The following is a 16,307-nucleotide window of genomic DNA, read 5'->3' as shown; positions in this document are numbered from 1 at the left end:
GTCGATTTGCGGCCACACTAACCCTAATCCGATATGGTAATACCAATTTTAGCGCTACTCCTCTCGTTGGGGAGGAGTACAGAAACCGATTTAAAGAGCCCTTTATATCAATATAAAGAGCGTTGTAGTGTGGATGGGTACAGCTTTAAATCGGTTTAACGCTGCTAAAATTGGTTTAAACGTGTAGTGTAGACCAGGCCTTAGATGTATGTTACTAAAAAGTCTGATAGCTCCATCAGCATGGAGGCAGCTAAACGTCTTGGGATGGTCTGCATTAAACAAGTAGTCACCTGAATAGATTAAATGCTATCTTGCTGGTTTCAGTAATTATATGGAAGTGTATGTTGTTTCAATTACCAACATGTTTCTTTGTATACAAACATAACTATCATTCTTCTCTAGAATTAATTAAAATCCCTAAAAGCATAAAAAGGAGGGAGAAGATTCCAGTGGACATGACTTCTGAACCTGGAAAGAGCAAAAATGCTACAGTAGAGGAAACTCCTCACTTTTCATCTCAAAATGAAGAAGAAAGAAACATATATACCAAGAACTTGGATCCAAGTGATGACCCTCAAAGAAAATATGTACTTGTGGCAGCACCAATGAACATCACTCCTCTTCCAGCAACACAACAAAGGGCTGAACCTGAGAAGGATAGGAAAAGAGTGAAAATCAAAGAAGATAACATCAAAGGTTCAAGTGAAAGAAATGGAAATAACTCTCTAACTCCAGCTGCCTCCAGGTCAGTGTCATCTTGTGTGTATGCTCATGGCAATCAGCACAGACCTGCATCTGTTTTCTTTCGCTGCATGAACTATGCTATCCACTTCTTTATCTATTTTCTCAGTGTTGCATGCAGTGTAATTCCTCAGTTCCGGCTGCCTACACTCAACTTTTCAAAACCTTTTAAAAAGGCTAAAATGATTGCTAATGAAAATGACTCTTAGAATCATAAACCTGGATCTTGGGAATAACTGATATTTAAGGTTTACTGTTGTTCAAAATATCAGTGTCAATTTGTATATCTTTAACTTAACCATGATAGATCAATCTTCGTTGGCTGAGGCTTCTTTTCATGGTCAGTTTGAGGCTGCCATGCAAAACTAACTATGGCAGGACTTTATGGATTGCATTCCAGTAGTATGAAAACTTAAGACTTAAAGCAAGCCTAAAATTCGCACGTCACAAAAAATGATTACCACTATTCAAGATCATATTTTGATGAACTATGTAATAACATAACTTTTGTTTTGAAAACTAATATTCGTCAAAATTACTAAAACTTTCACTCTTTTATTCAAAATTTAAGTAATGATTGATAGAGACCTAGCACTGTTTACAGAGCTCCAACCTTTTTGTCTTTGTAAAAGGAATGCTACTTTCTGTTTGCTGATGCTCTGTTTTCTGTTCAAGCTAATATTCTCATGTGGGAGCATGTGTGAGTACATAGAAAAATTACACATTTGAGCTCTAATGAAAGGTCAAAAAGCTATGTAAGTAAAAATCAGAAAATGCTGGCTTTCTAGTATTTCAGGTCAGGTTCTGCACACAATAGTGTAGCCATGTTGAAAAGATTGCTGAGTGAAGCTGTTCTGGAAGGAGGGTGGAATAGAATGTTGATTGGAAAAAAGCTAAGTTTCCTTTTTAAAAATGTTGATTTTCCATGAGGTGTCCAGCTTTCTTACTACTTTGCTCTTTACCATGTTCTTGCCTCAGTCTTTCAACCTAGTATTGCATATAGGTTCCCGTGGGGAAAGCTCGTTTGCCAGAAAAGCTGCAGGAATGTGAGCCACTCCCTCTAATGTTGACTCTGGCCTTGGCTACACTGACGCTTTACAGCGCTGCAATTTTCTCACTCAGTGGTGTGAAAAAAACACCCCCCTGAGGGCAGCAAGTTATAGCGCTGCAAAACTCCAGTGTAAACAGTGCCGCAGCGCTGGGAGCGCGGCTCCCAGCTCTGCAAGCTAATCCCCATGGGGAGGTGCAGTACGTGCAGCGCTGGGAGAGCTCTCTTCCAGCGCTGGCGCTGCGACCACACGCGCACTTCAAAGCGCTGCCATGGGAGCGCTCCCGCGGCAGTGCTTTGGAGTTTTGAGTGTAGCCACGCTCTGTCTCCTTTATAGTGCCCCTCAGAAACTTCTCCTTCTGCCCCCCCCCCCACTCGTTTCTGAAATATTTTTTTTCTTAGGCTTCTATTTAGCATTGTTCATGGTACAGTATAATGCTTTATATTGGAACCAAATATACTACAATCAAACATAATACAAACTGTTTAAAAAACATGGAAATTAGATACAGAAGTATGCTGAATGAATGTTAAGGTTGTGAGGTCAAAGTTAGAAAATGCTAGTAGTAAAGATTCTTGTGCAACCTCTGTTGCTTCCTTGTGTGGATGTAATTAGAGGCAATTAAAATGGTGTGATCAGTTTGTTTGTTTTTTTTTCTTCAAAACTCAAGTCTCATTCACTGCACTTCATAACTACTGTTTTATATTTACGCTATTTAGAGAAGCTTTAAAATATAAATTCAGAAAAGATCTGATGAATAATAGAGGGATACCCCCATTGTGCTTTCTCAGTGTAACATTGCATCATCACTGGGTTGGAAGAACTTGCTGGTTCCATTTTAATTAGTAGGTTAAATGGACTGAGGGTAAGAAGGCTCTGAATGATGAAGGGGCTGTGGCTTGGGAAGTGGGGTTCCTGGAAGCATTACATATATGCAGAAGCATGGAAAAGGGCTTGGGTGAGAAGAAAATCAAGGCAGCCTCAAGTCTGTTATGAGAGGAACAGAGGGGAATATGGTAAGACAAAATCCAATATTGGCCAGGAAGTGCAGAGGGACTTAATGCTAAAAGATGGTGCTTAGTTCTGCTATCTGTTGGCATTAGTAACTAGAGTACCTTTTTAATGAGTGAGAGTGGGCTTAATAACAAATTATACTGTGACAACTGTCTGTTTCAACATGTGGAGAAGGTCACAAAGATTCAGTTAAGTGCATGTACAACTTGTAAGAAATATAAGGAACTCAAAGGATGCACACGTCTGGCTTGTGGTATAATTCAGATATTGATTGTTTTGGTTTGGGGAGCACAATTTTTGAGCTTCTAGTTTAGTTAGAGTAGAATCTGTCCCCTCTCAAACAGTCTTGTGAGCTTGTTGTCCAACTGATTTTAAGTAAATTAGTCATAAATACTGACTCCACATCCGTCATCTAGGAGGAAGGTGAGGAAGAATGTGCAGGAATGTCAAAAATCGGGTAGACCTGAGGGGGCAAATTGGTTATAATGGCTTTTGGAGTTTCGGGCCTCTTTTGGGGTCATCTTGCCTTATCTAGAAGGGAAGGAAACACTTAAAGCTGGATGTGAAAGAGGTGCCCTGGTATGACTAACTGATGAAGCAGCATCAGCAGAAAGTAACATCCATAATTCATGGATTAACGGAAGGCGATTAACATGTGTAGCATTTTTGAGGGTGAAAAAGTGGATTAGAGAAGTCAGCTGTGGGTTTGAAGGGAGGTTAAAGCTGAGGAAGAAAGTGTCTGACAAATGGAGGGTTTGGGGAGTAAAGGATGGGGGTGGAGGGATGAAGACTAAATAAAATCAAGCAAAATTTTTAATTTATGGGAAGAATTTTTATTTCTCCTGCACCACTTTGTTGGCCTAGATAGCGCATAGATATAGAAAAGAAAAATCAAAACTCTAAGGCTTTTGGCCTCTATAGTATTAAATGTTGGTTTGTTCTCCATGGTTTTCCTTTTCCAGCAAAGGGGAAGTGTTCTGACTCAGCTATTTTAATTTCATTTAACTCTTCCTTTTGGATTATCCTGATTGTGCCTCCTGCACCCCATCATGTAGACTCATTAGAGAACAGCAAGGCTTTCATTCCTGTTGGCAAAGTTCTATAAGCCTGTTTAGCTCATGATCCTCAGGGGGAGGAGTAATTGCTTTACTCAGTGTCTGTTCTTTGGAATTTGTGATGTTCCATCTTGAAGTTTAAATTAACTTTTTTTTTTTCCTGAAGTATCTCTCTGTGAAGGAGCCAGATTGCATGCTATTTGGAAATACACAGTCGTTCATTCTCTGAGTAGTTATCACTTTTCAGCTCTCTTCCATAAACTTGTTTGTTTCATGATATACTATAATGGGGCTTGGCAGAAGAAATAATGTGAAGGAGAAAGGAAGTTTACTTATAATAACCAGAGTTGAGATCACTTAATGTTCCCTATAGATACTTGCTGTACCATACTCTTACTTTCTTAGGGTGGAGGAGAACTGATGATGGTTAGGTAGAGAGGGTTTGTATATCTGACTTGTCAGTTAGCTTAATATATTTTTGTTTATGTGAAAAGCTTAATTACCTGATAAGGCAGAGTGTGTGTGTGTGTGTGAGAAGTATCTGAGTCATGCAAGCTGATGTTTGCGTCAAGGTAGAAATAGTCTTAACAGAACTCTTGACTTGGGTACATGGTACAGTAACATGTTGCAGCTTGAAACTTGCAGATGTTTTATTATTGTGATGTTTTATTATTAGTGCCCTACCAAATTCATGGCCATGAAAAATGCATCGCGGACTGTGAAATCTGGTCTCTCTTTTGTATGCTTTTACTCTATACAGATCCTTAGTTCTGCGCTGCTGCTGGCTCTGCCTTCAGAGTTGAGTTCCTGGCCAGCAGCCACTGCTCTCTAGCTGCCCAGTTCTGAAGCCAGCTCCGCCTCCAGCAGCAGCACAGAATTAAGAATAGCAGTACTACAACCTCCCCTACAATAACTTTTTGTGACACCCCCTCCCACCTCCCAATCCTTTGAGTCAGGACCCCTAACATTACAACAGTGACATTTCAGATTTAAATAGCTGAAATAATGAAATTTATGATTTTTAAAATTCTGTGACTGTGAAAGTGACCTAAATGGACAGTGAATTTGATAGGGTCCTATTTATGCATGGACGCAGTTATCCAATACTGAGCCTACCTTGTAAAAGTTTTTTTGGCAATGTTTCACCAGAATTTGTAATGTAAACATACTGAATTTTAATTGGCTTTCTGTGTGTTTTGGCCTTTGTAGACAGGCTGGACTCACCCCTGCGGCGCCTCCTTCTGGTGACTCCTTGGAATTAGCTCGTTCCAGCTCTAGAGTGCCCTCTGCAGGCCGGTGATCCGCCTGTCCTCTGGCCCGTGTCCCTCCCTGGACCCAGTGCCCTTTTACATGGGGTGCTGCCCCTTGGCAGTAACCCCTTTCAGGGTCTCCCCTCCCCAGGGAACCCCACCCTCTATCCCCACCTTGCCTCAGTATATGGCTACTGCCAGTCATTGTCTAGCCCCAAGCCCTGAGGCAGACTGCAGTATCGGCCTACTCATCACTGGCAAGGAGGGTTTGGACCTGCTGCCTTGGCCTACCCATGGGCTGCCCTCTGCAACCCCCAGTAGCTGTTAACCCAATGCTAGGCCGCAGCCTGGGGCTTTCCAGGCTGGAGCTCCCCAGCCGTGTTTCACTCAGGTACCTTATGTCCTGCAGCCAGGCCCATCTCCCTCTATAGCTAGAGAGAGACTGTCTTGGTTTCTGGTTCACAGCCTCTTATAGGGGCCAGCTGGGCCTGACTGGAGCATGGTCACAGCTGAGCCTACTTTTCCCAATCAGCCCAGGCTTCTGGCCCCAGCCTAAAGGCTGCTTTCTCCAGTCACAGCCCCTTCCCAGGGCTGTTTTTAACCCCTTCAGGGCAGGAGCAGGGGTCCACCCTGCTACAGCCTTCTACCAATCTTTTGTCAGGAAACTCAGCCATTTGTTAGTGTGTGTGTGTGTGTGTGTGTGTGTGAGAGAGAGCGCGAGCTTGGATTGTGTGTGGAGTCAAACAAAAGTTCAGGCATAGGTTAACTGTTTGTTTATTTTTAATCAATTACTGTTCATCTGTTTGTTTACACTGTAGAAACCACTGGCTAAACATCATTATCAAGAGATAATGAGCAGAGTAGCACACTTTCAATTCTCTGTCAGAGGGCTCTCTTGTACACATTAAACTGTCTGAGGGACTTGCAGGTAGTGGTTCAGAGGACATCAAGGGAAGGAGGGATGTGGGAGCCATCAAGCAGAGGGAATACTAGCAAGAAGATACTTGGCAAGCAAAACTCCAAGTGCTACAGGAACATAATTGCTTTTTTAGATGAAGCTTATCAGTCTAGCTGGACAACAGACTCCTTACCCAACCATGAAGTTTGCAAGATGGCTCTTAGAGTATATGTTGCTATGAGTGCATCCACCTCAGTACCACAGTATGTGCCCATGTGCTCTTGATTGGAGACTGGAAAGTAGTGCTCATGGGTCTGTGCCTGCACAGAACATCTCGTGTTATGCATACGTATAAGAAGATATAGGCAGGCACAAGCCAGCCGCCACTCAGTTCCTGCTCAACTGTCTATAGCTTGAGGCAAAGTCTTTGCTGTTTCAGCTTCTTGACTTTTTCACCTTGTAGAAGTCTTTATTCATTATTGTTTGTTTTTTCCCAGTTTATTTATTTAATTTATGGGGTTTTTTTGTTTGGTGCTTCTGGAGAGGTATTTTCCCCCTCCTACTTCTGGCTCTTTGTGCTAGGGCATAATTTATGCCTAACACACATGTTTAAGTCCAACCACAGGTCTTTTCCCTGCTGTGATGGACATTTGCGTAGCCTGTGGTGTTTGGGGGACTGCCATATCCCCTCAAAATTTAAGGTCTGTCTGGGATGTAACGGCAGGTCCAAAAAAACATTTTATAGTTTTAGATCCAAAAAAGATAGTTTTAGTGGTAGGATAAGTAACAGTTAGTTATCCCTTATCTTATTTATTTTACCAAAAAAAATTTCCCTTCTTTTCTCTGAATCTGCCCTCAGTAGGAAGCTAGGTTTAGGCTCCCGTAGACTGTCCCCTATTGCATTTTGGAGCCAGACTAATCCAGCATGCCTGGATCACTGGGTTTCAAACTGTCTGACTTGCAGACTTTCTATCCCCATATCTGATGGACATGTACAAAGCATCTGGTGTCTCAGCAAGACCCACATTTCTCAAAAGTTTCTACATTGCCAAAACCTCGTGGCCAGAACCAGGAAGGCAAGGGATCTCCAACTGAAATTACTCATGATGGAGACCTTGGACCTTGAGTCTCAGACCCGTCCAGGCCAACAGTCTCCATCAGCAGTCTCTGACAGAGGACCTACTCCTACCGCTCTTCACTATTAGCACTTATCTAAAAAGGCCACACAAAAGAAGGCTAAGACTTCTACTCAGAGGGAATCAGCTAAGAAGCAGCGATTCCCCACCTGCCAAGTCCATCTTGAACCAATGGTACTGAGCACATTGGACTCCGAGACCCCAGGTCCTTCCGACATGGGGAGCTCTAATAGAGCAAAGGACCAAAGCGGGCAAGCTCTAACAGCACCTCAGAGAGCACAATAAAGCCCTCCACATCAGCACCCACGGAAACAAAGAGGCACTCAGCACCAAGCAGCACAGTGACGCCACCTGTGGTGCCTGCACAGCTTGGCATAAAACCCTCAGCACCGACACCTGTAATGCCCATGGCCGCACCGCACCAGTTCTTATGGCATGCAGATCTGTGGGAATCCTCAACCTCTGAATTGCCGCTCCTCAGCACCGACAGCACTCCAACCTGGTCAGTACTGAGTCCACTGTCAACTTCACCTCGCTCGGCTCCACCTCTTTCAAGTGATGAGGATGAGGAAGATAAAGGAGTGTTTGTCATGCATGCATCTGACGAAGTGGGTATTCACCCACGAAAGCTCATGCTCCAAAACGTGTGTTAGTCTATAAGGTGCCACAGGATTCTGCTGCTTTATACACCTCATCACCCCTCACCCAAACTGAGGCTATCCCACCAATCAAATTATCCTGCAGATGAGTGCTCTTGGTCTTGGCGCACACGGGCTCTGCCTCTGATGCCATTCTTTCCCAACTGGCCTTATTGGGACCTGTGAGCGTAATATAGGCCCAACACTGCAGACCTCCTGTCCCATCAAGACCCACAGCTCCGCAGTCGCCACCACCATCTCTCCCACCACCTTCAGACATGCATGAGGGAAGGGCAGAGGAAACAGAGAAATTCAGATCAGAAGGCCCTACCACCAGCTAACCTATCATCTTCATCACCCGACGAAACAATAATGCCCCCACCACAGGGAGAACTTCAAGCAGTTCCAGGACCTTTTTAAGAGAGTAGCAGAATCGCTGGACGTATCTCAGGAGGAGCTACCAGAATCACAGTACAATCTGTTTGGATATAATTCAGATATCCACCTCTGGCAATGCAATCTTTGAAATCAATGATGCTATTATGGAGCCTGCCAGAACCATCTGGCAGATGCCCACAATAGTGCCATCTTCTTGCAAAAGATCTGATAAGAAATACTACATTCTATCCAAATGCGCTGAATTCCTTTTTACATACCCCACACCAAATTCCCTGGTAGTGGAGGCTGTTTAATGAAAGGGGGGAATCAGCACCAAGCCAGAACAACACCTAACAACAATGACTGAAAGAGGCTAGACCTCTTCAGTCGCAAAGCATATTTGTCTGGCATTGTACAGTTCCGCATAGCAAACTGTGCATCTTCACTACCCAGGTACGCTCACACTGTCTTTTTCAAAGATATCTGAACGTATTGACCATTTTGCCAGATGAGAGGAAAGAACAGTTCAAAGTCAAAATTACAAAAGGCCACCTCATCGCCAGGGCAGCACTACAGGCCTCACTGGACTCGGCAGATATGGCTGCAGAATCCATAGCAACATGTGTGTTCATGCGCTGTGCTTCTTGGTTACATCTCTCTGGCTTTCCCAGGGAATTCCAATTGACAGTGAAAGATCTGCCCTTTGAAGGCCTAAAGTTGTTTGCGGCCAAAACCGATGAGTCCCTTCACACTCTCAGGGACTCAAGGGCAACGTTAAAATCTCTGGGCATCTATACACCTGCGAATAAAAAGAAACAGGGCAGGTGTTGTACACAAAGATTCTGTTTAACACTGTACTTGCAACCCCACAAGAATAACAAAGATGTTGACAAAACCAAGATCAACCCTCAACACCTCAGCAATCCACTCCAGACAACAGTTTTCAAGGTGTGATCAAGGGCACAAGACCACTACTCCGGAAACAGAAATAGTCTCCTGTCATTTTGGAGATAGCTTGTCTCGATTTTACCAAGTCTGGAACACCATCACAACAGAGAGATGGGTTTTAGAATTTATCCAAAAGGATTACTCCATTCCCTTTACCTCTATTCCATCTACCCATTCTCCCCTCCTCTTCCATCCCTCTTCAGAGACTTATCTCATCTCATGAGCACCTGCTGCAACGGGAAATAAATCACCTCTTACAACTCTGTGCCAAGGAACCTGCATTGCAACACCAGGGCAGGAGGGGGCGGTGCGCATTCTTTTTTAAAACAGAAAAAGACTGGCAGGTGGAGACCCATCCCAGATCTACAGAAACTCAACAAATTCGCAGGAACACAGCATTTCAAAATAGTGTTATTATCTACACTAATTCCAGCATTAGAGAAGGGAGATTGTCTCTCAATCTGCAGGACTTGTATTACCATCCACCCATCACACAGAAGATTCCTGAGGTTCACTCTAGGGAAACGTTTCCAATACAATGTACTACCCTTCGGCCTGTCCACCGCTCCAAGGGTTTTTTCCAAAGTTCTATCTCTTGTGGTGGCACTCTCTAAACAGATGCCACACAGGGTAAAAGACTCCCTAAAATGGTGAATACAACCAAAGAACGTCTGTACAGGAGTCCCATCTGAAATGCATGCAATCAGTTTCTACCTCTAATTTAAAAACTCAGCCATTGGGACCCTCATGGACAATATACCATGCAAGTTTTACATAAATCACCAAGGGGGGAGCATGATCATACTCCCTATTCACAGAGGCAGTACAACTTTGGAATTGGTGTATCAGCAACCGCATCAACATATCAGCATCCTAACTTCTGGGATTTCAGAACACAACAGCAGAAGCGCTAAGCAGAGTTCTCACAAACCCATGAATGGGAGATTGAATACGGCACGTAGAATTCCAGGATCCAACTATGAGGATTTCCCACCATAGGCCTCTTTACAACAGCACAGAATACCAAGTGCACGCAATATTGCTACAGAGCGGGATTGGGACACTGCTCTCTAGATTCTTTTCTCATCAAATGGGATGTGCCACTGATGTATACATTCCCTCTGACCCCACTCCTAAACTAAGTCATTCAGAAGACCAAGGAGGACAAATCCAGTGTCATTCTGATAGCTCCTGCATGGCCCAGACAAACATGGTTTCCATATCTCCTTCAGATGGCGGTGAGCCTGCCTCGAATCCTTCCCCTAGTACCTCACATTCTATCACAATATGCAGGACACGTCTGCCACTCCACCGCAGCCTGGTTACTCCATGACTGTGGTTGAGGAAGCCTGTTCAGATGAAGTAAAAGATATATTAGTGAACAGTCGGAGAGTGAATACAAAGACCTATATCCAAAAGTGGAATTGATTCAGCGTTTGGTGTCAAGATAAACAGATCTTACCAACATCTTTCTCTCTACCAAGGGTCCTGGACTACAAACTATAATTAAAAAAAACCAGGGCTCTCCACAAGCTTCATCAGGGTACACTTGGCAGCTCTTACCTCTTTCCATGACAAAGTGGATTGAGCCACTATATTTGCCCGCCTGATGATTAAACGCTTTCTTAAGGGCATTGAGAATGCCTACCTCACAATAAGGAATGCTTTGCCCATGTGGGACCTCCATCTTGTCCTACATGGGCTTATGAGAAAACCATTTGAGCTACTCGCCACATACTCACTCCTCCACTTATCCATGAAGGTGGCCTTACTTATTGCCATTACATCTGCCAGAAGGCTGGGAGAACTAGGGGCAATACTGGCACACTTCTTACACAACTTCCTTTAAAGACAAAGTTGCCTTAAGACCACACCCCAAATTCCTACCCAAAATTGCCTCCCCCCTTCATCTGAATCAGCCTATCTACTTATCTGTGTTTTTTCCCAAACCACATGCAGATGGAAGGGAGGCATCACTCCCACATGCTGTTTGTTCATTTAGAAAATCTCCGACTATTTGTTGTTATAATAGCTTCTCCTATTTATTTTGCAATAGAACAATCGAGACTATCTAAGTGGATATCAGGATGTATCCACCTCTGTTATCAAAACTCTCATCTACCAGTCCTAATGAACTCTACCAGAGTACTTTGGACATCAGTAGGCTTCCTCGGTGTCCCTATTGTTAACATTTGCAGAGCAGCAACTTAAGCATCAACCCATATATTCACAAAACACTATGCCTTAGAGCAGGCCTGCACAACATGCGGCCCGTGGAGGCTCACTGTGCGACCTGCGGGGGGATTTGTAAATCCTGGGAAGACGGCGCTCTGCGGGCAGCCCAGAGCCCTTTGAATCCTGGCCGCGGCTCGGATTTAAAGGGCTCTGGGCTCCCCATGGCTGTGGGCAGCCCAGAGCCCTTTGAATCCCGGCCACGGCTCCAGTGACCAGGCTGGGGCTGGGATTTAAAAGGCTCAGGCTCCCCTCAGTGGCAGGAGGTCTGGGCCCTTTAATTCTTCTTCGAGTGATTGCTCATATCCATTCCAGTAGGTGTACGCGCTGCGTGTGCACGCTCGTCGGAAGACTTTTACCCTAGCAACTCCAGCGGGCCGGCAGGTCGCCCCCTAAAGTGGCGCCGCCATAGTGGGTAATATATACCCCTGCTGGCCCGCCCGCTCCTCAGTTCCTTCTTACCGCCGTGTCGGTCGTTGGAACTGTGGAGCGCGGCATAGCTGTCTTCCACATCCCTAGCTCTCCTTGTTCGTCGTTTATAGTTCTAGTGTTAGTTTTAGTTATAGTTAAAATAGTTTAGTATATTTGTAGTAAATAGTTCGTGTTGTGTATAGTTAGCGGGCTTTGGGCGCTAGCCCTTTCCCGTGCCTGGCGCCGGGCTCATGCCTGGTTCGCCGGGGTTCAAACCATGTTCGGCCTGCAAAAAACCGATGCCCACTAGCGATCCCCACGACGCCTGTCTGAAGTGCTTGGGGGAATCGCACGTCTCCGAGAAGTGCCGAATTTCTAAGGCCTTCAGACCGAGGACCAAAAAGGAGCGAGATCAGCGCCTCAAGACTCTCCTGATGGAAGCGGCACTCAACCCTTTGTCCTTGGCACCAAGTGCCGCAGCTCCAGCACCGGACCACTCCGGGGCTGCAAAAACGCCATGGCACCGACCTTCTCCGGCACCGGCCCAGGGGAAGAGGCCGTCAACGTCCTCCACCCCAGCTAAACAGGCTCGAAAGGAGCACCCGGCGCTGACTCCAGCCGCGGTGGCCGTGCCAGGGACTTCGTCGACTCCAGGCCAGGGAGGTCCGTCGAGTCCGGTCCCTCCCAGCTCCCCACCAAGATCTGGGGTTGAGCTGGTGGTCCCATCGACGCCCGAGACCTTCTCCTCGGCCAGGGACCTTATTGCATTAACTGAGCCCGCACTGCCCCAACCCCCGGCACCACCGGTGCGGGTTCTTCGATCAAGGGGCAAGCCGACGACCATGCAAGCGCCATCCCTGGACTCTCCGGGTCGGCACCGCTCACCGTCAAGATCCTGGCACCGCTCTCGGTCCCGTGGAAGATCTTGCTCACGATGCCGCTCGCAGTCCCGGCCCCGCTCTCCGCAACGGTACCGGTCGTACTCGCGGCGCAGATCATATTCGCGCCGGTCCTGGCGCTCCCGGCACCGCTCTGACTCCAGCTATCGTTACCGGCACCGGGACTCGAGAAGCCGTTCTCACCGTCGGCGATCCAGATCCAGGTCGACCTCCCGGCACTGAGCTGGTGGCAGATCCCGGTCTCAATCGCGGCACCGGTATGACTCATGGCACCGATCTCCGGCACTGAGGAGGTCTTCGCCGTCAAGGGCGCTGGACTCGCACTACTCCCGTTCGGCCCCCCCGTGGCCCTCTCGCCAGGGGTCAGTCTCTTCGCGGGCGGACAGCGCGTACCTAGATGCTGACAGACCGGCCGCTCTCTTCTCCGAGACTCAGCAGGAGCATGGTCCTCAGCAGTGGGGGTTCTGGACCCCCTGGGCATATCACCAAGCCCAGGGACCCCAGCAAATCCTTCCGCGTTCGTCCGCCTCCGAACACAGGGCTCCGGAGGCCACTTCTTCTCGCCCTCCTCCGTCCCCTATGGAGGAGAGGTCACCTCATCCTCAAGACCCTGAGCACCCGCCAGAGTCAGACGTGGTACTCCAGGCGGAACCGCCGCCGGCCACTCCTGCCAGGTCTCTCCTCGTCGTCCTCCCGGATGAGGTGGTGGCGGGGACGACATCCACCAGTCCCCCCTGCTGGACCTCAGGGCGCACCAGGACCTCCTCAGGCGCGTAGCGCAAAACATGAACGTACAGGCTGAGGAGGTCTCCGAGATCGAGGAACCCGGTAGTGAGCATACTCTCGGCGGATGCGCCCACCCGTGTTGCCCTGCCCTTCATTCGGACCATCCAAGCCAATGCCACCACCATCTGGCAGTCCCCGGCTTCCCATTCCCCCCGCTGCTCGTGGTGTGGAGCACAAATACATGGTCCCCTCGAAGGGCTACGAGTATTTGTATGTTCACCCGCCCCCGTGTTCCCTCGTCGTTCAATCTGTGAATGAGAGGGAGCGCCAGGACAACAAGCTCCGGCCCCCCCAAATCTAAAGAAGGCACGGCGTATGGACCTACTTGGCCGCAAGGTCTATTCCGCAGGCACCCTGCAGCTGCAGGTCTCCAACCAGCAAGCTCGCTCCGCCGCTACACCTACAACACCTGGGTGGCGGCGGATAAATTTAAGGAGCTGCTCCCGCAGGACGCTCGTCAAGAGTTCGCGCTATCCTTGACGAGGGAAAGAAAGTCGCACGAACTTCCCTGCAGGCGGCTTTGGATGCTGCGGACTCGGCCGCCAGGACTCTGGCCTCAGGAGTCACTATGCGCTGCATCTCGTGGCTTCAGGTCTCTGGCCTTCCTCCGGAACTCCAATATACCATCCAGGACCTTCCTTTTGAGGGCCAGGGCCTGTTTTCGGATAAGACTGACCCTCGGCTACAAAGCCTTAAGGACAATAGGGTCATTATGCGTGCCCTGGGATGCATACGCCGGTCACCCAACGTAGACCATTCAGGCCTCAGCAGCAGCACAGGCCTTACCCCAGCCCAGGCAAAGACAGGACTTCGCCAGGCGGCGGAATAGGAATGGCCGGCGTAGGCAATCGGGTAATCAGGGGGACAGAACCAAGGTCCCTCCAAGCCTTCCTCGGGCCCAAGCCCTCGTTTTGAAGGTGCGCCCGAGGCGCTGTACCAGTTCCTCTTACGGATCCATCTCCTCCCTTCTCCAACCGTCTTTCGTTCTTCCTCCCGGCGTGGTACCAGCTTACTTCGGACCGTTGGGTCCTCCGCACGTTGCGGCTTGGATACCACCTACAGTTTGCCTCGTACCCGCCCTCCCGCCCCCTCCCTCGTCCCTCTTCAGGGACCCCTCTCACGAGCAAATCCTGCTCCAGGAGGTGCGAACGCTCCTCGACAAGGGAGCCATAGAGGAGGTTCCAGAGAACGAAAAGGGCAAATTCTATTCCCGTTACTTTCTGATCCCCAAGGCCAAGGGTGGTCTCAGGCCCATCCTCGACCTACGAGAGCTCAACAAATACCTGGTGAAGTTGAAGTTCTGTATGGTTTCCTTGGGGACCATTATCCCATCCATGGATCCCGGAGACTGGTACGCTGCCCTCGACATGCAGGACGCTTATTTCCATATAGCCATCTTCCCGCCCCATCGGAGGTTCCTTCGCTTCATCGTTGACGGCCGTCACTATCAATTCACGGTTCTCCCGTTCAGCCTGTCTACGGCCCCGAGAGTGTTTGTTTACCAAGTGCATGGCCGTAGTCATCGCCTGCCTTCGACACAGTCGCGTGCATGTATTCCCCTACCTCGACGACTGGCTTATTCGGGGACCCTCACAGGAGCGAGTCCTCGCTCACGTCCGCATGGTCAGGAAGCTTTTCATGAACCTAGGCCTGTTGATCAATGCCGAGAAGTCAACTCTAACCCCCACTCAGAGGACAGAGTTTATCGGAGCCGTTCTGGACTCCACTCTGGCCAGGGCCATTCTTCCTTTGTCGCGGTTCCAGGCCTTGACAGCCATCATCCACAGGTTGCAGGCGGCGCCTTTGACCTCCATACATACTTGCCTGACTCTCTTGGGCCATATGGCCGCCTGCACGTTTGTCACGGCATACGCTCGGCTCCACCTCAGGCCCCTCCAGTCCTGGCTCATTCCGCAGCTCCGTCCGGCCCGACGTCTGTTGGATACAGTTGTCACAGTTCCTCAGGACGTCCTCCACTCCCTCCAGTGGTGGCTGGATCAGTCTGTGGTGTGTGCAGGGATCCCGTTCCATCTGCCCCAGCCCTCACTGTCCCTAACAATGGACGCATCGGACTTGGGATGGGGGGCTCATCTAGGTACCCTGTGGACCCAGGGCCGCTGATCTCCTCCCGAACTAGCCCTCCATATCAATGTGCGGGAATTAAGAGCGGTCCGCCTTGCTTGTCAAACATTCCGTCAGCAGCTTTAGGGTCGCTGTGTGTCGGTTTTTACCGACAACACAACCATGGTGTACTATGTAAACAAGCAGGGAGGCACGAGATCTCCTCCTTTCTGTCGGGAAGCCATGAGGTTGTGGGACTTCTGCATAGCCCACTCCATTCACCTCGTTGCTTCCTTTTTCCCGGGGGTTTGGAATACGCTGGCGGATCGTCTGAGCCGGTCCTTTCGCTCCCACGAGTGGTCCCTTCACCCGGACGTCGCTCTTGCGCTCTTCCGCAGGTGGGGACGTCCCCATATGGATCTCTTTGCGTCCCGCAGGAACAGGAAGTGCCTGATGTTCTGCTCTTTTCAGGGTCGCTAACCGGGTTCGGTTGCGGACACCTTTCTAATTCCATGGGTGACGCACCTCTTCTACGCATTCCCTCCATTCCCGTTAATCCACAAGGTCCTTCTGAAGGTGCGCAGGGATAAGGCCCGCTTGATTCTAATCGCTCCGGCGTGGCCCCGGCAGCATTGGTTCTCCATGCTGCTGGACATGTTGATAGCCGCTCCTGTTCCCCTGCCTCTTCACCTGGACCTGATCACGCAGGACCACGGCCGGCTCCGTCACCCGGACCTTCCGTCGCTGCACCTCTCAGCGTGGCTCCTGAGTGGCTGACTACATCTGAGTTGCATTGCTCTTCCCCGGTGAG

The 16,307-nt window shown here is 48.5% G+C and overlaps 1 protein-coding gene across 5 annotated transcripts in view; it reads left to right on the top strand.

Moving 5' to 3' along the window:
- Nucleotides 1–16,307, top strand: part of SPDL1 (spindle apparatus coiled-coil protein 1) — a 66,741-nt gene that overhangs the window by 44,445 nt on the left and 5,989 nt on the right. For 2 of the 5 annotated variants that reach the window (XM_032803683.2, XM_032803684.2), the window contains exon 11: nt 403–1,339. In XM_032803683.2, coding sequence (XP_032659574.1) covers nt 403–950 — 548 coding nt within the window. In that variant the 3' untranslated portion in view covers nt 951–1,339. Of the gene's footprint in view, nt 1–402; nt 1,343–5,068; nt 5,795–16,307 lie in introns of those variants that run through there. The other 3 variants (XM_075068070.1, XM_032803685.2, XM_075068071.1) reach the window with 3 other exon arrangements.

The sequence above is a fragment of the Chelonoidis abingdonii genome, chromosome 7 (assembly GCF_003597395.2).
Source record: "Chelonoidis abingdonii isolate Lonesome George chromosome 7, CheloAbing_2.0, whole genome shotgun sequence".
In the NCBI taxonomy this organism is placed as follows: domain Eukaryota; kingdom Metazoa; phylum Chordata; order Testudines; family Testudinidae; genus Chelonoidis; species Chelonoidis abingdonii.
Note: the sequence above shows the minus strand (reverse complement) of the source record. Positions and strands in the feature narration are given on the sequence as shown.